Source organism: Crocodylus siamensis, chromosome 15, assembly GCF_052110815.1.
Source record: "Crocodylus siamensis isolate JL-2025a chromosome 15, ASM5211081v1, whole genome shotgun sequence".
NCBI classification, from domain to species: domain Eukaryota; kingdom Metazoa; phylum Chordata; order Crocodylia; family Crocodylidae; genus Crocodylus; species Crocodylus siamensis.
Genome location: NC_143409.1, coordinates 42,845,275 through 42,866,802, shown reverse-complemented (window position 1 = coordinate 42,866,802; position 21,528 = coordinate 42,845,275). Strand labels below are relative to the sequence as shown.

The 21,528-nt window shown below is 49.5% G+C and overlaps 1 protein-coding gene across 1 annotated transcript in view; it reads right to left on the bottom strand.

Annotated features, from left to right (window-relative positions):
• Positions 1-218: 218 nt before the first annotated feature.
• INSYN1 (inhibitory synaptic factor 1) overlaps positions 219-21,528 on the bottom strand; it is a 75,042-nt gene continuing 53,732 nt past the window's right edge. Inside the window, exon 3 of the mRNA XM_090029972.1 lies at positions 219-1,755. Coding sequence (XP_089886098.1) covers positions 1,036-1,755 — 720 coding nt within the window. The 3' untranslated portion in view covers positions 219-1,035. The remainder of the gene's footprint in view (positions 1,756-21,528) is intronic.

The window sequence follows — 21,528 nt, the reverse complement described above, 5'->3', positions numbered from 1 at the left end:
TTGAGCAGGGAGCTGGACTAGATGCAACCCCCTGAGGTCCTTTCCAATCTTATTCTTCTGTGATTCTGAAACTGGTACGAAGTGAGAAGAGAATCAGGCAATGAGAATCAAAGTCCAACCAGAATTACCTGGGAATCATTTTCCTCCCTAATATTTAATTCTCCCTTTCTCCTTTCCCAACCCCCCACCAGGACTTGATTCCCATTTGACCCGCAAAATCTGGCTGGCATGAAAACCATTTATTGAACAAAAAGAAATTGCTCGCTGACTTGGGTTGGAAGACAAAAAACATTTTGACTGGCTACGAAAACTGACTTGGTCTGGGGCCCAGCCATTCTGAAATGGATTTGTTAGTAAAAATGCAACGTAATAAAATATTGCAGTCTTATGAATAAGCAAGTTTCTAACTGGATGATTTCTTTCAGAATTAGGAGAGGGGACGTTTCATCAAGCAACAGAGGTGGATCTGAATTTCATAACCTGGCTCAAACTCTGGTATGCTGAGATGCAACCCAGTAGCAAAGGGAGTTGATTTAGCTTTCTGTTATGCGGTGATCCTTCGGTCTTAATAATTCACTTGGACGCTCCCTCCACCCCACAACTAGTTTTCTCGGCCCTGCCTGACTCAGTTTGTCTGCAACCCTTACTTGAAGGAGGGACCACATTTTGATGGTGGGATCCACCCAAAAGCCTCGTAATTGAGATCAGCTGCTTGGCCAGCTCTGTTCCCCTCCTGCCTTCTCCACGGGGGGTGTCTCTTGTTCTACGTGCACGTGCGTGTGTCTGTTATATTATTTTTGTCATTCTGTACGGCTTATTTATCTGACTCTTTTGTTTAGCAAAACAGTTTAAAATTCCCTGAGCCTCAAAAAATGATGGTTAGGTAGTTGGACATTATTATTAGTTTCCACCTTTTCATGTTGTTTTTATTATCAGTATTGATTTATTTAAATATATATATATTTCTGTCCCTCCCACCCCATCCCCTCGTTCCCCTGCTCCAGTTGGTCCCATCACTCTGATTGTGCCCTCTCCTCAGTTTTTGCCTTTGATTTTCTGCTTGGCCGACACGTATGGCAGCACCGTCTGGGTGCTCTTGTCCGACACTGTCTGAGTGCTGCTGTTCCGTGTCAGCTTCCGTTGCTGCGCGGCGCTGAGGTGAGGGGGGTGCCGGAGGGATGATGGGGGCACCTTGGAGGCAGGTCCTGCTGGTGGCTTGTGTCCTGCCTCGCCGGGTTCCTCCTGAACGTCCTCGGAGGGCGGTGGCCCGGTGTTGCCTTCCTCACTGTCACCGTCCTCATCGTCGTCACAGCACAAGGCATGGTAGAGCACCTTGTCACTGAAGCGGACGCGCTCCCGTGTGCCTGGTGTCCTCTGGGAGTGGGTTTTGTGGTTGGGGACAGAGCTGAAGGCCTCCTCGCTAGAGGAGTCGGGTGTCTCTACCCGGGGGCCGTTGGGGATCAGCACCCCACCGTTCATGAGTCTGTAGTCAGGTTGACGGCCCTGCTGCTGCTGCTGCTGCTGCTGCTGCTCCGAGCCGTCCCCAGAGTCGGAGGGGGTGGACACCTCCACGAAGGAGCAGAACTCCCAGCTGTCAGAGAGGATGTCCGAGGTCATGAAATCCAGCTGCCCGAGGTCGAACGTGCCGCCCCCTTTCTCGCTGCTGGATGTGCTGCTCACGGTCGCTGTGGTCCAGTCATCCGGTTCAAGCTCAAACTCAAAATCAGAGGTCAGCTTGTCGATCTGGCTCACCACCTGTGAATGGAGGTGGAGAGAAGTCAGCAGAGAGCTGGAGGGGGGCCCAGATGCTCCTGCCCTTGCCCCTGCTGGAGAGGGAAAGGAGGCACCACTCACCATCACCATGGCAGGGTAAAGAGCAGAGCAGGCAAGCAGACTAGCATAACTGAGCTGTGTCTCTGGGTAAGTCACCAGCTGCCCAGATTGAATCTGAAATTTTTGCATCTGAAAGCCGGAGTCTCTACTGCCTCAACTAGAAGATTGTCTCTCATATCCTTCAGGCAACTCAAACCCCCTAAATGCTGCGGCCACTAGCAGGAGACAGTGAACCACACTGTAAAATTGTGGGTTACCATCACATTTCCTCCCTGCCTGGGCTAAGTTCACACGAGGCCACAAGTGACATGAGTTTGCTGGGTCTTTGCCTCATTTTGTAGTGGATGCGGGTAAGCCAAGCCAGCAAACACAAGAACCCACCTTTCCTTCCCAACCTCCCCATCAGCAAACACCAGAACCAAACCCAAGCAATGTTTTCATTTAGGTTTTTTAAACTTTTTGGCCATTTTCTGTTGCCGTGGTTGGGTCCAAGAGTAACACATCCCATTCTCCAGCCCTGTGAGGCCTGCGCTGGTGGAGGAGCTTTAATGCAAATGGCTGGGACCCTGCCGCACTCCCCAAGTGTTTGGGCAGCTTCTCCTGCACCAACCTTCAAGAAAAATGTATTTGCAGTACAGGACTCTGAATGGCTAAGCAGAAAGGAGGAGACTCTGGGACTGGAGCAGCACATGGCATAGCAGCTCTTGGTGGGCTGCAGCAGCAGCTGTGTGGCGAAGGGAGCTAGGGCTGAGGCTCACTCCCCAATGCCCCCAATTCCCAGGGTGGGGGAGGCCAGCATGGCATGCCATGGTCACTGCATCAACCTACAGGAGCCTCACTTCTTGGTTCCTTTCCATAATACACTTTGAAGATCAAGAATCTCGGCCCCTTCCTTCACATGGTGCTGCCGCCCAGCACAAAAGGTTAGGCTTCTGTGTATTGCACGGGACACACTTCTGTTTGCCGACAGAAGGACACACGTCTCTTCCCCTCTCCCTGTGAGTCTATTGTACTTCTCCACTCCTTTCTCCCTCTCCACCTCACTCTCTTCTGCTCTCTATTTCCTCCTGCATTCATTCAGCGACTTCCCTCTGGCTCCCTTCTCTCACTATCTCTTCTCTGTCTCCTCTCTCTCTCACACCCTCCTGTGGAAGAAGAACAAAGCTGGAGGCATTCAGGCAGTTCATGCCAGGGACATGCTGCTGATTATGCTGAGACAAAGCCAGGGTCAATGCCGCGATGGAAAGGATGGATGAGAAAGCACATCGGCAAGGGGAGCAAAGCACATTATCTACCCAGGAGCAGAGTCATTTCCAAGCACACACAAAACAAGAGCGCTCCAGAGACTTGATACACCTTGCAGGCAGCCACTGGAGGTGGCTGTGGGGAGAGGGTGCTGGTATAGCAAAGTCAAAGCCTGAATCTACTGTATTCAAACATCTTGGGACTAATTCTCCCTTACTCACACCACTCACTCCAGAAGGAAGGAGTGCAACGCTTTGCTCTGGGCTCATACTCATGAACCCTTCCTCCAAGTCAGTCCAGCTGTGAATGGACACCTGGTCACTGAGGCTGGGGAGTCCAAGGCAGCTGGACATGAGGATTGCTACAGCACTCCTTGGTGCTCCAGTGCGTCCATCTGCCTTTGATGCCCTGGTTTCAATGGCCAGGTGCCCACCTACAGTCTTCTGGAGACACAGCAGAACATCTGAGCTGCCCTAACATCCCTGTGAACAGTGTAGAAAACCTGGTCGTCAATGGAGCTGTGGTGCTTCACAACCACTGAAGCTTACTTTCTCCTACATGGGGCCTGGAGGAATGTAAAACAAGGGTGGAGTAAGCCTCAGCTGGACACTCAGCTGGTACAGACCTCCACTGACTCAGGCTCTGGGATCTCTTTAGTTCGCACCACATATGTGGTTCTGCTTTCACATATAAAGGGAACTGTCACCAGACTGCAGCTTCCTTTGGTGTGGAAGCCAGAAAGACACCAGTCAGGTCCTCTCTACACAGAGGGAGCACAGAGCCCACAGCCCACTTCACATCAATGCAGCCCACTGGTGCTGAGGCTCTTGCTGGTTTGGTTTCATCAGTGCAGCAGTTCTGGTGCAAAACACTCCTCGTGTAGACAGGTTGCCATCCCAGACTGCACAGTGGTAGAGCAAGAGTGATGCTGCAGCAGCTGGTGTGAGAAAGGAATTGATGGCAGCCAGGCCCAAGTGGAAAATGGGCAACACACTGGAGTGAGCCCCAAGCCCTGCAAAAAGTGCCCAGGGCTTATGCCTCATTCCCAAAACAGCCCCTCCAGCAGCACATCAATCTCTGGCCCTGGGAGGAGGCACTAATTCAGAAGGAAGCATGTCTTCAGAGGACCACAGTCTATAAAGCCCAAAGATTTCCCTGAGACTTCCCATCCAACTCCTGCTTCCAGCCCAGTGGTGTTAGGCTAACACTATCCACATCCCAGCCTGCTCTAAAACCCATTCCTGACTTTGTTCTTCTATAACAAAAACACCTTTTCAATCCCATGAAGACTCTCCTGGCCTGCCTTCCCACTGTCTGTTAGCTGGCTGGGACTTGAGAAAAGCAAAGAGCCCCATAGGTGCGACTATCACTGCTGCAATCCAATAAAGCAGTGCCTTTGAACAGTGTCTCCTGCACTGCAGTACTCAAAATGCTTCACATCCATGAGCTATTTCCCCCTTCAGCAACTTCTGGCACAGCTTGTCACTCCCTATTGCACTGCCAGGGAAACTGAGGCACATACAAGTGACTTTTCTGAGGTCAGAGGCAGTCTCAGTCTCTTTGTTACCAGATACAGAATTCCTCTATATATAGTGCCCCTCCAAAGATCAGTCCATCCTTCCTCCATGAGCATAACAAAACCCATCCCTCAGCTCACATGTCTCAACAGCTGATCTCAAAGGTCTTGTCCGAGTTGCAAAATGTTATAAGCCTCATGATCGATGGAGAACCTGAGGCACAGAAGGGGAAAATGGCTTGTCTCAGCTCACCAGCCACATTGGGACTGGACTGCTGGCCTCCTGTATGCTACCCTCACCTGGGACTCACAGGGTCAAGCTACAGATTACTGTTTCAAAGGAGCAATCCTGCAGCCCCTTCACAGGCAGAACTTTCACTGCTCTTGCCTGCTTGAAGGTGACAATGTTGGCTGAGTTTGACGATTGGTTGTGATGACTAGCGAACTGCTGTCACATACACAGTTAGAAGCAGGGTAACTTAGCCCAGGCAAAGCTCTGGGCTGCTGTGACTAGACTACTACTGGCATCCAAGTTGGCTTGCTTGAAGGTAGCCACAGTATCTCTGCACCAGGCTGCAATATAAGCACCCTCTTGGACAGAGCATGAGGAGTAGGTGCAGCAGGCAGTGTGGATTGGCTGCAGGACCAGGCAGAAGAAACACGGTACTGGGTGAGCCAGCTCCCAGGACTAGAGAGGCAAAGCCGTGGGAAGGCAATATAGTCTACAGCTACTGGGCTGTGAGTCAAAAGAACTTGGTTTTACTTCTGGGCCTGCTGTGCAGCCTCGCTTCACCTCCCTAAGCCTCAGGCTGAATTTAGTGACTAGCTTTGACCATGAAATAACCACGGGGGAGAAAGGGGGTGACCTTTTATTTCAGCATTTGACTCAGTTTGATTCCTTGTGACACGTGATGCAACTCTACTCCTTGTTTTGAAATGGCATTTTCAAGACCACATTTTCTCCAATGTAATCAAGAAAATAAAAAGGTTAACCCCCAATCCTGTTGTGTCAGTTGAGAGAAAGCATTTTGTTTCACCCACAGCAAAAGGAGTTTTCTAGGTCTTGTTGCAACAAGAAGAGAACAGACCACTTTTGTTCCAGGGTGGCTTCAACTGACACTTCCCTCAATCCCTCTTCCAGATTTCTAGTCTTGAAAAGTCCAGCTCTGCCTTGAAGGATCAAATGCAAAGATAAAGTAATTGGCTCTGTGACATGACAGCTCCAGTATGGGAGTACAGGCTAACACACCTTGCACTCAGACAGTGGAGGTGGACACTTGCCAGCCACCCCTGCTGGTCACTGGTCCGTGAGAAGGGAGGACTTCAGTACTCACTAAGCCACACAGTGGAAGAGTCACATAGGGTCTGGCACAGGGTCCACCTTGCCTTGTAATCTGTTTAAGGCAGAGACTGGGTGTCTCACTGACTGTGTATGCATCTGTGTGTACCAGGGGCCATGATGTTGGCTAGGATTACTAAACCTGTGGTTCCCCATCTTCTTCTTGCTGGGATCCACCCTCCAGTCTAGCTGATACCTAGCCAGAATCTTCCTTCCAACATGGAGAGAGCAGGACCCCTGCTCTACGCACATCCATCCATCTCCCCTATTCCTAATATGAAACTCCTGACATGGTCAGAGCCCTGACACAGTGTGCTAGGGCCCACCCTGAGACCACCCCCTTCTATTTTCCTTTGTGCCTCCCTGCACCAGTGCCAGACTGCCCCCAAGCTGCATTTACAGCCAGGGAGAATCAAGACTGTATCCTGGGAGACTTTCCACAATCTTCTGCCATCAGCCAGGTTCCAATGCAGGCTCCAATCCAGTTTTAATCCATCAAGGCATTGACTCCAGATTAGCACCACAGAATTGAGACCAGAATTTGGATTAGTACCTCACACACACATAAGGCTGGCCCATGTACTTAGCTGGATACTTCTTTACCCTCTGGAGGCAGATGAGTCTGTAGCATAGGGCAGCTGATCCTATAATCCAAGCTGCAGAGGTTCTTTGTAGGTGTCTTGCCTTCAATAACAGAGATGATCCTTTCTCTGGGAACCCTTTGGAGGCTATCTTGCAGCTGGGCATGTAACCCAAGAGCATCGCTGCTCCTCTTAGTGCAGAGTACTGAATAGGGCAGTGTACAGGCATAGAATAGCAAGAAGTAGGCATAGGGTAGCAAGAATAGCAATGCGGCAGTGGTTTTTTAGTCATTAATAAAACAGGCCTTTTAAAAATAAAAAATAAAGGACCAGGATGTCCTGGTTCACATTAGGGCCAGAGAAAAACCTGTGGGGCTGTGTTTGGAAACTGCTTTGGGCAGAGGAATAAAGAGGCAAATTTGGAAGTGGTCCATCTTTCTGTCTTCCTCAAAGTAAAACACTGGTGGAAGGTGTAGTCCATCATCCCCTAGTGGCTGTGCTATTACAGAATAGGAGTCTGCTACTGCTGCTAGATAAGAAACCACTTCTGGTAGCTCAAGCGGTAGAAGTCAGTGCAGCAGTGTCAAAAACCCACCCTGCCGGTGACCCTGCACTATTAACCCACCACAGTAACTAGTTAGGAAATCCACAAAAATGCTCACAAGGGGCAATCAGCCCCAGAGAAGAGGAGGGTGTCCCTAAAATGGGATCCAGAACCAGAGCCTTGCTGATGCTCTAGCTATGGGGCAAGTGGCTTCTACATTGTGCCTGCTGCTGTGAAATGCCCCTGATCCATCACTCTGTGGGCACTCCTAGAGCTCTCATTAATGTCAGAAACAGATTTAAGCAGAATCAGGCTCCAGACATCCTGTGATGCTGAAGCCCAGTGCAGCAGAAGGCAGGGGGGGCAAGCAAGCTGAGGCTCCCAACCCCTTTCACATATCAGCCAGTGAAAGTTTGATCTTCCCTACCCTACCCACTGCCTTTCTACCTCCTTTTCCATCCTCTTTTGTCCTCCTTTCTCCTCTCTTTTCCACCTCATCCTACCAGGCAGGCAGAGGGTGTAAAAGGAGTATACCTCCTCCCCAGCTCTCAGAGGAAGGGTCTGGTTGCAATTCCCCTGCCCGCAGATGTCCAAGGGATTTCATGGTACTGACTACGATAGGGCAGGGTCTACTGTGTGGCCCTACCAGCTCTCCCTGGCCTCACCAGCTCACTGGCCCTACAGCCAAGCCAACACTGTGCACAGGAAGAAGACACCACAAACCATGGGACTGTGGCTTAGTGCCATCTCCCTGTTCATGGAACATCTTGGCACATGCAGGTGGAGCATCCCTGTTGTACCCCTGGCACACTGGAGGCCGCGAAGGTGGGCAGAAGTCTCCCAGGATACAGTCTTGATGATTGGTTGAGCATGGTCTTCTCTGGAGACCTGGGCCCAAACCCAGAAGAGGGCACCAGGAAGATGTGTTTGGTGGGTCTCACAACTAGTTTCAAGGGTATTCAGAGCCACAGGCAGGCCCAGCTGACAGGCTGTGCTCAGGAGAGGCTCTGAGCACAGAAGTTATAGATCAGGCTGGAAGTGCATGAACAGGATTGTGTGAGGCTCAAAGCTTGGAAGGGTGGCGGGGGCTGCAGGCCCAGCTGTGCTACAGTAGCAGGGCAGCATAGAGGCAGCTAGCTTAGCTCTGGCTTAGCTCTAGGCAGTGCTGATGGTCCCTCATTCTTATGGGGTAAAGCACCTACAAATCGATTGACCTAAACTAGGGCTGTTCCAGCTTCTCACCAGCCCTACGGGGTGGGCTTGGCAATGGGTGGTCAGGACATTCACGCACTGCTCTCCACCATAGTCTACACATGCTGCACTACACAGGGTGGATTCAGGTGTTTTCAGCTGCATCTATGAGGCCTTCCCACCCATCCTACTGTGGCTGCATCCCTGTTCCCACAAAGGGAGGTCCAGCTGGGACCTGCAAGGTCTTGACTGTCCTTGGCAGGTGCTCAGAAAATACATGTCCTAAGAGGGCAAATGGGGCTGATGGCGCCACCAGGACTCTGTGGTACCCAATGCTCTGCTCTTTGGCACCACCTTGCAGCCAATTTGGGGAACAGCATTTCAATCCCTTCCAGAGTGCAGGGCCAGCAGTGAATTGCATCCTCTTGGATCTCTGGGCATTGAGCTGTGTTAGAATAATTAATGCACATGTATGTTCTTACATGTTGGGCAAACTCCTGCCCTCGTCTAGTCCTGTCAATAGATAGGAATGATTCCTCTTTGGACTCAGCAGGCAGTGCCTCTTCATCAAATGGCCACACATTGTGCAGGGCTAGGAAGATGCCTGGAGAATTCATGGATCAGGAGCAAATTCAGACCTATGCTACCACCTAAAATCAGAGGAATTGCAGCAGAGGGAAGTGGGGCCCAAGGGAAGCTTCTTCTGCTTCCTGCTTTCTTCCTCACCCTCTCTTTGCCCTTGACCCATTAGCTCCAGTTCAATCCACTGCTCATTTCACTGGTGCATTTAGACTGCAGTTGGGGTCTGGTATCAGCAACATTCAGCTGCAAAGCCAGATTTTAGCCCTAAGCAATCTGCCAATGAGAGTTCAGGGCCAAAGGGGAGGGCCGCGTGCAGGGGAATGGCTTTCTTCAGCAGTCTGAGAGGGAAAGGTGGGCTGGTAGTTCATTCACGAGGGCTATTCATAGCCCTAAGACATAGCTTCTACAGAGTTTCCTGCTGTGCACTTGCTCACAGAGCTTTTAGCAGCAGCCAGATCTTTCCCTTGCTGTGCAAGAAGTTCCACAAAAGGCCCCTATGAAAGCACTGTGCCTAGAAGCAACATCCTTGAGCATGTATTTACTACACACACTGGGTACTGGGCTCATGAAGAATTTGAAACATATGTCATTGCAGAGCATTACCCCTTCCTCATTTCCCTTGTGCAGGTACATGATATACAACATTGTTAGACAGCTGCCATATTCTGCCCTGAGAGTGGCTGGGGTGATCCTGCTGGAATTTACTTGCAGTAAGCTTACTCTTTACATGGCCTGAAACTGTTCCCACTACTGCCTAAATGAACTGGCTTTTCCTTTATACCAGTGGTTTTCAACCTTTTTTCATTTGCGGACTCCCAAAACATTTTGAATGGAGGTATGGGCTTCTTTGAATTGTAAGTGTGGGTATTCACATACTTTTCATTGATTACAGTCATCTTTTGCAGACCCCTTAGACACAGTCTGCAGACCCCCAGGGCTCCACAAACTAAAGTTTGAAAACCACTGCTTTATACAATACAATGGGACAAGACAAAGGTGCATTGGCAAAGCTGTGTGGAACCCAATACTGGGACAGCAGCAGGGCTACAGCTGTTAGGACTGAGGTACATTTTGAATGGGGTTGGCTTCTTCCTCAACTCCCTGAGCATGTACTTGGCCAGCTTTCCCCAGAGAGTGAACTGCTGGTGCTGTGGGGCAGACAGATACAAGATGCACTGGCTGAGAAGTTCCTCATACAATCTCCTTGTGCCTAGATTTGTTCTTTGTTAAAGGGGGCACCAAGACCCTGATGTCAACATCACAACTAACACAATTTAAGAAAGTCATATGAAATGTGTTCTATTTCATAAACTTAGGCTGAAATTCTCAAAGACTCCTAAAGGATTTGGACAGTTTGGCCCTGATCCACACTGGCCATGTTTACACATGCCCCTGGCTGCACAATTGGTACTGTGCAGTCATTTTGTACTTGCTTTAGTGCTAAATGACTGTGTAGTACCCACAGGTACTGCGCAGTCCTGGCATCACATGGGTCATTTTTTACCCGAATGAGCAGTAGCAACGAGTGTAGCTCATCACTACAGCAACATAGCACCTCCTGTAGATGCACCCACTGTGACACAGGTGCCTATTTCCCACTGGAATCTATAGGAGAAAGGGGCCTAAGTCTCTTTCAGGATCTGTGCCCTATGCGGGGGTTCAGATCACTTGGGTAGCTCTGAAGACCTCAGATTAATTTATAACAAACACCTCTGGACAACGAACCTGTCTGCAATTCAGATAACGCCATGGCTTTATACTGAGCCAACATCTGTGGTTCTATGCCTCCTCACCCTCTTGTCACCCCTCACTCCTTTGCACATGGTCCATCATGAATGATGAACCTGGAGGGAACTGACCTTGATTCCCGGCTGAGCCGAGGATGTAATTAGTACCAAATCATTCAGAGGTCCGTGATTGCGCATTACTTCAGAGGTGGCCGAGAGCCAAATTTTGGAAGTCCTGGGTTAAATTCCCTGCCCTACAACAGATTTCTTGTGTGGCCCTGGCCAAGTCACTTAGCCTTACAGTGTCTCAGTTTGCCATCTGTACAATGGAAATAGCAGCATAAGAGCATACTAAAGACTGTGGAGTACCTGGAAACTACAGTGATAGGAATTTTATGGGAAGGGGAGATGGACTGGTCTGTTGTGCTCCTAGAGAAGAAGGTAAGGGCTCAGTAGGGGGAGCAGGTGAAGGAAAGGTGTCAGAAGTGAGATGGAAAGGAAGGAGGAACAGGGCTTTGTGAAAAAAACACAGAAGCCAAAGTGATTTAAATGAGAGCACAAGGGGCTGAGTATCTAGGCTGAATTCCCAGCTCAGTCTGAGCCCTCATGTGAGCTAGAGTCTGCCTGTGTCCCAGTTCTGGCAATGCAGATCCATCTGATCCCCTGGTATTGTATTTTGTGGATTTTTTTGTATTTTAACTAACTCTTTCTGTCTTCCACCTCTTGCTGATTTAGCCTAGAGGCTTCTTGGGGCAAGGACTGTTTCTTCCTTAGTGTTTGTGCAGTGCCTTGCACAACTGTTCCTCTGGGGAGAACAACCAGAGGCAAATGGTAATGATGCCACGTGCATGTTTTATCACAAGCAGCTCAGGTACGAGGCTAAAGAGGGCAATAAATGGAACCACACCAGACTAGAAAGGGGGCCTGGTCTCTGCAGCCACTTCAAGGTGCCCATTATCACAATGATGGTGCAATAGCTGTGAGAGTGAGGGAAGGGGTTTCGAGCCCCTCACCTCCAGCGGTGTCTCCATTGCTTGGGGTGCTGAAAATTCACTGGAGAAAGCCCTTGAGAATGTCTGGTGAGGAAGAGGCTGGAAAGGGTGAAGAAGAAGTGGGTTGGATGAACCAGTTTTTTCCCATCCCTGCCTTGTACAATCAAAGGTTTCCTTGGGAGAAGAGGGAGGGCAAGGTATCCTTCAGCCTTGCCTGGCTTGGCTGCATACGAAAATAACCTGCTTGGCTCAGCTGCCCAGGGAAATGATAAATGTCATAAAACGGAGAGATGCAGCAAAGGAAAGGAAGACAGGAGCATTGGCCAGGCTGGCTCCAGAGCTCAGGGCAGAGCCGCCAGCTCCCGGGGAGTGCTGTGCTGCAGGGTGCTCCATTTCTGAGTGGCATCCCCCTCCCCACACCACTCAATTATGTTGGGGGCCTCCAGTATTACCACAAGCCTGGGGCTGATGGAGGGGGGTCTGCTCTGGTTGGAACGAGGCCTGACGGATTTTGTCCATGGGACAGGAGCCTTCTCTGCCCCACAGTCTTTCTACCGTAGGGCTGAGGCATGGGCGCATCACAGGCACCTTCTGTGCTCAGAGCAAGGCCGTTGCTCTGAGCAAGCTGCTGAGCTGGAACTCACTTGTATTTGATGTAAAACCCCAACTCCCAACCCTCTCCTCCTACAAGCAGTACCCAGCACAGCTGCCACCAGTGACACTCAGAGAAGGGCACCCCCTCCTCCTCGCCTGCCAGTGTGAAAGAGAGTGCACCCCCTTAGTTAAGCCACTGAGGGTATGTCTATGCCAAAACCTTGGCACTCCTGGGTGGGGATGCCCTTGAACCTGTCCTACCCACCCCCTCCAACCTGCCTGTCACAGCAACGAGGAGGCAATACTGCATTGAGGGTGGCAGCCCTTTGCTGCTCTCAAGTGCCTCAGAGACAGACAGTCAGAGCAGTGGGGTGACAGCTTCCCATTGCCTGACTTCTGGGTTGGGTGAAGATGAATGGGAGCAGGCGGATGTGGTCATCCTTCTCAGGAGCACCACAGAGGTGGCATAAGAATGTACTGGGGGTATCCCACTACTCCCAGGCCGGCACTGCTTTGCTGAGTAGCCATAAGCCAGGCTGTGTGTGGAGCCCCTAGTGCCAGGGGGGCCCTGAGCCAACTTGGGTGCTGCCAGAGTAAGCTCCTCCTGTTTCCATCTACTTTCCCCCATAGGTGGTGTCTCGGGATCGTGTTTTTGGCTTGGCTCTGGCTTCAGATCGCTCACACTTGAGGCATTCTGTTATTTCTGCACAGCCATGCATGCATATGTGTGTGTGTGCGTGCGTGTGTGGTATTTCTCTCTGACTCCTGTGTGGGAGGCAGAGCACGAAGTGAAAATTAAAATCAGCAGCATTTTTAAGTGCATGTTTTTGGCAGAGTTGCTGGATTTCCTTCCCTCCTTCACTGTTCTCTCCTCAGGGGGAATTGGCAGAGGGCCGAACGTTAAGCTTTGCCTGCACAGAGCACCTCTCTGCAGTGATGCGGTGGGTAAGCTCGGAGCCCCGCACACACCAGAGACCGTGCTGGTGTGGAGAGCCGGGAGTGGGCTGGGGAAAAGGGCCCCTGGACCTGGGACTCCAGGAAGCCCTTGGGTAGAGGCCACTCTCAGATGAGTGTGGTTGCTCTGCAGCCCTGTGCTCTGTTGTGGGGTGGACAGCTCAATTTGAGACCTTCCCCAGGCCTTGTGTAAAACTAGGGTATCCAACTGGCATGACTGGGATTTGGCTGGACATCTGGAAGCTCAACTCCTGAGCCCTGGGGGAAGAGGTTTTGCTTCAGGCTACAATGGGCATCCTGGTACCCTCTACTGAGGACAGCCACATATGGGTTATAGGGCTCAGATGCGATGCAAATTCTCAAACCTTTATACCGCCAGCTCAGGGAAGAAGCAGAACACAGGCTGAATGCCTGATACTGTTGTGAGGTGCTGAAAAGGGTAGCATAATGTATCTGGGAAGTCACAGAATCATAGAAGTGGGGTCGGACGGGACCTTATAGATCTTCAAGTCCGACCCCCTGCCTGGGCAGGAGAAAAACTGGGCTCAGATGACCCCAGCCAGGTAGGCATCAAGCCTCTTCTTAAACACCCCCAGGGTAGGAGCCAGCACCACTTCCCTTGGAAGTTGGTTCCAGCTCCTAGCCGCCCTGGCCATGAAGTAGCGCCTCCTGATGTCTAATCTAAATCTACTCTCCAACAACTTGTGGCTGTTATTCCTTGTTATGCGGGGGGGGGCGCTAGAGGAAACAAGGTCTCTCCCAAACCCTTCTGGTCCCCGCTGGTGAGTTTACAGACGGTCACCAGGTCCCCCCTCAGCCTTCTCTTGTGGAAGCTGAACAGGTTCAGGTCCCGCAGTCTCTCATTGTAGGGCCTGTCCTGGTATCCCCAGATCATGTGGTGGCCTCCTCTGGACCCTCTCCATGTTGTCCACATCCCTCCTGAAGTGCGGTGCACAGAACTGGATGCAGTACTCCAGCTGTGGCCTGACCAGTGCCGCATAGAGGGGGAGGATCACTTCCTTGGACCTGCTTGAGATGCACTTGTGGATGCATGACAAGGTCCAGTTAGCCCTGCCAACCATGACCTCGCATTGTTGGCCCATGTTCATCTTGGAGTCAATAATGACTCCAAGATCCCTTTCTGCCTCCGTGCTGTCAAGAAGGGAGTTTCCCATCTTAGAAGTGTGCTGATGGTTACTACTGCCCAAGTACAGCACCCTGCACTTGTCAGTGTTGAAACCTATCCTGTTTTTGCTAGCCCACCCCTGTGACCTATCCAGGTCTTGCTGCAGTCTTTCCCTCCCTACTAGCATGCTCACCTCACCCCAAATTTTGGTATCATCAGCAAATTTAAACAGAGTGCTTTTCACCCCATCGTCCAAATCGCTGATAAAGAAATTGAACAGTGCGGGCCTGAGGACCGAGCCCTGGGGGACTCGGCTGCCCACTTCTCCCCAGGTCGAATATGACCCGTCCACCACCACCCTCTGAGTGCGACCCTTCAGCCAATCTGCAATCCATCTGACTGTGTAGGTATCAATGCCACAGTCGCATGAGAATGGGGTGGGCCTTGCTGAAGTCCAGAAAGACTACGTCCACAGCAACACCTGCATCCAAGGCTTTTGTGACCTGATCATAGAAGGCAATCAGGTTGGTCTGACATGCCCCTAATGAAACCGTGCTGGTTGCCCTTGAGCATCATCCCTGAAGCCGGCCCATTGCAGATGTGCTCCATGATGATCTTCTCAAAGAGTTTCCCTAGGATTGAGGTAAGACTGACGGCTCGGGTCCTCCCTCCTCCCTTTTTTAAAGATGGGGACCACGTTGGCTATCTTCCATTCATCCGGCACCTGGCCCGAGCACCACGAGCACTCATATAGCCGTGCCAAAGGCCCTGCAATAACCCCTGCTAGCTCCCTCAACACCCTGGGGTGGAGAGCATCTGGACCCGCTGATTTGAACACATTCAGCCCCTCCAGAAGCTCTCTAACCCAGGCCTCCCCAACCTGAGGTCTGGAGGCGTTCCCCTCGAGTCCGTCTTGCATCACGGTGGGGAAGTCCCAGTCCCTGCACAAGAAAACGGAGGTGAAGAATTGGTTAAAGAGGTCTGCTTTCTCCTCTGACGCAACCACCACATTGCCCAGCATATATTGCAGGGGCCCCATGTTTCCCGGTGTTTTCTTCATCCTCCCTATATATTTGAAAAAGGACTTTTTACTATCTTTGATCTTGGATGCAAGTCCTAGCTCTATGTCCACCTTAGCTTTCCTGACAGCCCCCCTACAACCCTTCCATCGGTTGTACGCTGCCTTTTTGGCAATTAGACATTCCCAGACACCCTTGATGAGCCAGGGGGGCTTTCGGGCACTCCTGCCCCCCTTGCTTCTTGTTGGGATGGCCACCCCTTGGGCCCGGAGTATCATTTCCTTAAGGAACGACCACTCATCTTAGGCACTGAGCTCCCCTGCTTTCGGGAACCCCAGCGCCTCTCCCACTAATCTCCTCAACTCGTTGAAGTTGGCCCTCTGAAATCTAGGGCTACTGCCTTGCTGCAGGCCCTTGACACCCTGTGCCGGATGGTGAATTCTAGAAGTCCTTGTTAGCTGTGCCACTTACCCACTGCTTGTACCATGCTGCACGGTCTGTAACACCCATTCTCTCATGGGTTCGGAGCACAGCCTTGTAGGACCAGGGTGATCTACTAGGCAGGTGCTGGGGCGTATGTCTAGCTTGGTTTCATTTTACCACCAGGAAATGAGGGTAGCCAGACCTAGGCTTCTGCAGAGCCTTCTACCTGAGGCATGGGAAGTCCTTTCCAAACATGTATTTACAGTCTTGATTGCACTGATGGAAACACCTGTATCTCAGGACCTCCACATATCTGAAAAACACTCTGTAACAGTCTCTCAGCCTGCTACCCTCAATATGTCCACCGCTTTTTCTTGCACTTGCACTTGCACTACGTCAGTGGAAGAACCAGGATGACAGCTGAGTGGTCCTATACTAAATCCCTTTCTCTGCTCTATGCTTCCTTTAGGGCCTTATTCACCAGAGGAAAAATATACTCCCCATTATCCAGCACAAATGTCATTGCTTTGCATCACAACCATGCAAGACATCCACGTGAACGTACGTACCTCTCATGCTTTCCATACCTAGCAAAGTCTCCCTTCCTGCTCCACACACATCTGCTTGGGACCTCCTGTCAACAGGCAGCTTGTCTGCTGGTTAGATTCAAACAGGGAATCATAGGGTTTGAAGGCATGTTGGAGTCTTCTAGTCTAACCTCTTCCCTTGCAGAATTTGCTGTTCCTGAACCAAACTAGACATGTGCCTACCTAACCTCTACCGAAAGCCTCCAGGGAAGGGAGAGTCCACAGCTTCTCTAGGCAACTTCCTCCATAATCCTGCTCCTGTCCCAGTCATGAGGCTTTTCAGGAAGGCCAACTAGGGAGGGCAGGTTTTGACCTTATAACCCTGGAAAGCAAAAGCTCTACTACTTGAGCTATCACCTCAAATCCACAATGGGGAAGTGCTGTTGTGAAAAGAGAAGGATAATAAGCATCATGCTTTGTAAGGAGGCTGGCCTCAGCAGCACAGCTTGGCTATGGGGGCACCTTGGACTGTTGCTTGCTTGCTGAGGAAATATCCAGCCAAAAACTTCCCATGAACAACAGATCCACATTCACTTTCAGCACTCACATGACATGAGGCTGAGGATCCTTTGTCCTACCTCCTTCCTCTCCACCGATCAGGACATCAAAGGACCTCTGGGTGTGATGAGGAGGATTGGCAGAAGAAAGCCTTCCACTTGGCTGTCACAGGGCCTCTGTGAAGCGGGAAGCACAGATCTCCCCATATTGCATTGAAGTACCATGTTCCATAGCTAGGAATTGTAACACATGTGCATCCTCTGCAGCCTGGGCACAGGGTGGGGAGTGTAGCATGCCTTAAACACCTTTTTACACCAACACCTGCCCTGGCCACCAACCTTTGGCTGGAGCTCCTGAGCAGAGTGGCACACTTTAAGGCAGCAGTTCTCAAACTTTGTATGACCATGACCCTAAGTGCTGAATGGCAGCAGCAGGGGACAGGGAGCTCGCACGTGGCAGCCACCGCTGCCATCCAGCCCTCCGTGCTGCAGCTACACACTGCTTCCCTGCACTGCCGTGGTACCCCCTGGGAAGTTTGCAGCCTTCTTTTAAGTTGCTCGCAGTTTGAGAACCCCTGCTTTAAAGTAAGCCCTCTGGCACAGACCTACTGACAGCATCTCCAGCACAAGGCCTGCATGCAGCCCACTGGTGGAATGTATTTTAACCCCTCGCCCTCCTGTCTTTTGAGCACTGATTCATGTTCCTGGCCCCCTCTCCCATCTCTAGTTGCTGTCCAGTCTTTACAAGATCAAATATGTGCTGGACATAAGCAGCTGATTAGGTCCCACCAGTCTGCCACCTTAACAAGGCACTTGCTTGGTTGAGCTGTGGGTTAGCAGGGGACACCAAGATGCCACCTGACCCTAAAATCCATACTCAATTTTGAGGTCCCATTTGAGTGTCTCCAAGTCAATCCTACCCACTAGGCTCTGGCAGAATCCACTCGTCAGAGCCTGCTTCTTCTGGACTTTCCAGAGCCCGGCGTACCTCAAAATGAACTCCCCTGATGCCAGGAAAATCTCAGGTCTCCCGAGAGTGTAAGTCAGTGGGCAATTCAACAGAAGCTGCCACACGTACAGAATAACCACAGCAGAGGCCTCAGGAAAGGTGAAGAGGCTGGATGAACCTACAAAGGTGTGGGCCTGACAGCATCTGGACCGATCTGCTAAACTAACCAATAATGCAGGGGGCTGACATGCTCGGCAGCTCCACAGGAAAGAGGAATGTGGTGGGGGAACTGAGAAAATACTCGGTGGCTAAAGGAAAATCCTCCCGTCCATGTTGAGGACACTGCCGCACAAAACACTACAAAACTGGAATCTAGGTGGGCAATCTGCAGCCACCCTGTAGATGGGAGTTTTCTTTCATGGGATTTTCTCACTCTCCCCTCCTTGGTACTGAGCAGTAGTCACGGGTAAAATATTTTTGTTGAAATATTTTTTTTTCCCCCAACCAGAAGTAGCTTTCCAACTGCAACAAAAGCTTTCATGGAAACTTTCTGATACAAAACAAATTTCCTTCTGTTTCCTTCCCTCAACTTTCCCCCTTCTTTGTTCCTATTTTCTACTTTTTTAGTGGAAAAAAGAGAGGGGCGGGGAGCTTTCAAAACTTTTTGTTGTTTTACTGAATTTTTGAAAAAGGGGTACATTAAGGGAAGGTTTCTAAGTGGGCTTTTTTCTGTTGGGCCAGAGATTTGTCATGGAAATTCTCTTATCAATTTTTAACCAGCCATAATGAACAGAGCACTTGAATCTGCTGTTTAATTGCAGGTTATGGACTCTCTGTACTGAGCAACAAAAATGATCTAGTCAGCTGTGCTGTCTAGTACAAGGAGCACGATTCATCCGTGAGGCTTGTACTTATTTTACTTCTTGTTTCTGCTGCTCCCATGACTACTGCAGCTCTCTCGGGGGAGGACGGGAGGAGGGGGAGCCGAGTCCTTATACTAAGCTCTCCCTTCCTCACTCATCACAAGGAGACTTTCTTTTTCCATCCCTTCAATGAGAACTTGCAACACCCTCCACTCACAACAGACTCAGGGAACTGTTACATGTTGCACTTAGCCCGTGTTGACTGAATTTAAAACGCTGATGTACAAGCATTCAAGCAGGATAACACATACTAAGTGCTCTCGTATTGTAGCAAAGTTAATGCCTTTTTGAGTGAGGAGTATCCAATCATATTAAGCAACATGCCTTATGTTAATGTGGGATTGCTCCACAGAAATAATATGACCAATTATGGTCCACTGATTGCGTGTCCCAGCTGTAGGACTGCGCGGGAATCTCCAACTGGTTCAAGACTGGTGGGATACTAGGATCTACAGTGAGTAAGCATCAAAGTACAACTGCTCAGAAAAGTTTAAGTTGTGTTAACATTTACCACGATCTGAATATAACATGTGCTAAATGTAACAACACGGTACCGTTTTGGTCTGAGAAGAGAAGAAATGCAAAAATCTAGAACTCTTGGTTTCAAAATGATACCAAAATGATATCTTGAACTTTCCCTGAGCCTGATGAAGGGTGCATGAGCCCGAAAGTTTGCAGAAAAGATTTTTTTTTGCAATTTCTCAGTTGGTCTAATAAAAGGTAACATTTTGGAACTAAGAGTTCTAGATTTCTTTTTGTCTGAGACCAACATGGCAACCACATACATCCCTGAAACATGGAAGATGCCAAATTTTAGCTGATTTTGGATTATAAACTTCACTGCTGAAGAACTAGAAAGATTTCTACACCTCCCTGCCTACCATCTGACACTAACAGGGAAGAAATCCTGCTGGATCTACACAACAAAGAGCAAGCTCGGAAAGAGACTCTCATGGACCCAGAGTGTCAGTTTTCCAGCTTCTGCTTCCTCCGTACAAAAAACGAAGTTTATTTCCTACATGTGAGGACTTTTACCATCTTGAACTTTCCCTGAGCCTGATGAAGGGTGCATCAGCCCAAAAGCTTGCAGAAAAAAATACTTTTATTTGCAATGTCTCAGTTGGTCTAATAAAAGGTATCATTTTGGAAGCAAGAGTTCTAGATTTTTGCATTTCTAAATGCAACAAGGCCCTCAGTCATCTTGTACACACTCACCAGAGCCCCCTAACGGCTGGCAGCGTAGCTCTGTAGTACCCATTTCTACAAATTTGCTGGTGCTAAGACAAGCCACCGCTGGTCCTCCACAACCTCATAATAGCTATATTGTTTGCTGGTAGCTTTGTAGTTCTTGTGACGACTACACTAAAAAAAACCCAGCTAGTCATACTCCCACCTGGGCAGTCAGCTGTAGAAGAGCTAAAGTTGATTTAGGACCTTTAGCTTTCCTTGTCCTTTTTCTAACACGGGCAATTCCTCTGAAACCATATGCACTGAGGTACAATTAGACAAAAGGAGAAAACAGCACTAGTCCTTTCCATGTCATACATCCTACTTTCAAGTGGTTAATTTCCATTTAACCTTTATTGTTTCTTTGGTGAAACAATCTTGGCAACCCTGACTGCTGAATACAGCTGCCTTGCTAAGAGCACGCTGCCTGTACTAGAACTTTTGCCAGTAGTGAAACTTAAAGTTGAGGTTGCAGTCTAACTTCAGTATCTGTTTCCTGCTCTCACTCATTTATAACCATTCCCAGGATTTTCCTTTGGGAATTAAATTGTTTAGCGTCAACCTGAGCCCAAAGGTGATGTCTCTATTATATCTCTGCAGGTAGTGGAAGATTCGAGCTAAGTCTCTTTAAATCTTTCTTCTTAATGAAACTGGATTTTTACCCAGTCCTGACTCAAAATACAAGTGACTCAACGACAATTTACCTGACGAAGGAGTGACTAAAAATCGCATGATTTGGCTCAGAATTTGCACTGGCTTTTCTACCTCAACTGTGCAATCACAGAAGGTCAAAACTTATATATAGTAAAATTTCTCCCACTCAGACAATCTTCCAAGGAAGACTGCCCTAACTTACATCAACATACCCAAGGTTACATCTATGAATAGAGAAAGACTAAAGAGTTTTCTTCTATGACAGGAACAATCCCATTGCACTTGGAGAGTACGCTATACTCTGGGGTAGGTTAGAAAACATCTAACACAGCTTTGGTAAAGTGCCCCAAGCCCAACACCTAAGCAATGGAGACACCATAGAAGAGACCCGAGTACATGAGCCAGTGCTGCTGTGAGGCTTCCTTTGAGCTCACTAGGCTGCTGGCTTGGAAACAAGGAGCCAGGGTGCATGGGGCTTGTTTCTTGGCAGTGGTCCTGAGCTCTGCAGGAAGCTTTATAGATATAATCTATATCACCAGCATGCTTCTGCTTTGGGTAATGGAACCAAGCTCTTAGATACAGAGGCAATACCAAATTCAGGAACTTCTTATATACCTGAGAGAAAGGGACAAAGACTAGGCTCGGATAGATGTGGGATAGATGCACCTGTGCTAAATGCATCTTAATCAGGAGTTATTCTGATTGTTATAATACTGAGATCATGTGTCAAGTTTAATACATTTACTGCAAACCCAAGGAGAGTTATTTGCCAAATGCCAATGGCTCGACCTTCATCTCCCAACAGTCTAGGAAGAACTCACATCCAACCACTTGTGCAAACATGCCGAGTTACCTGATATCCATAATTATATAACACACAGAGTATACATAAAACCATCTGCAGGACAATTACATGAATTTTACTTGCATTAATTAATCACTGCTGATGAACAGATGGAAGACTCCCTCAGAGCGCAAATCAGTTCAGATTAAGCAGGCAAAGTGCTTTCTCTACCCTACATGGA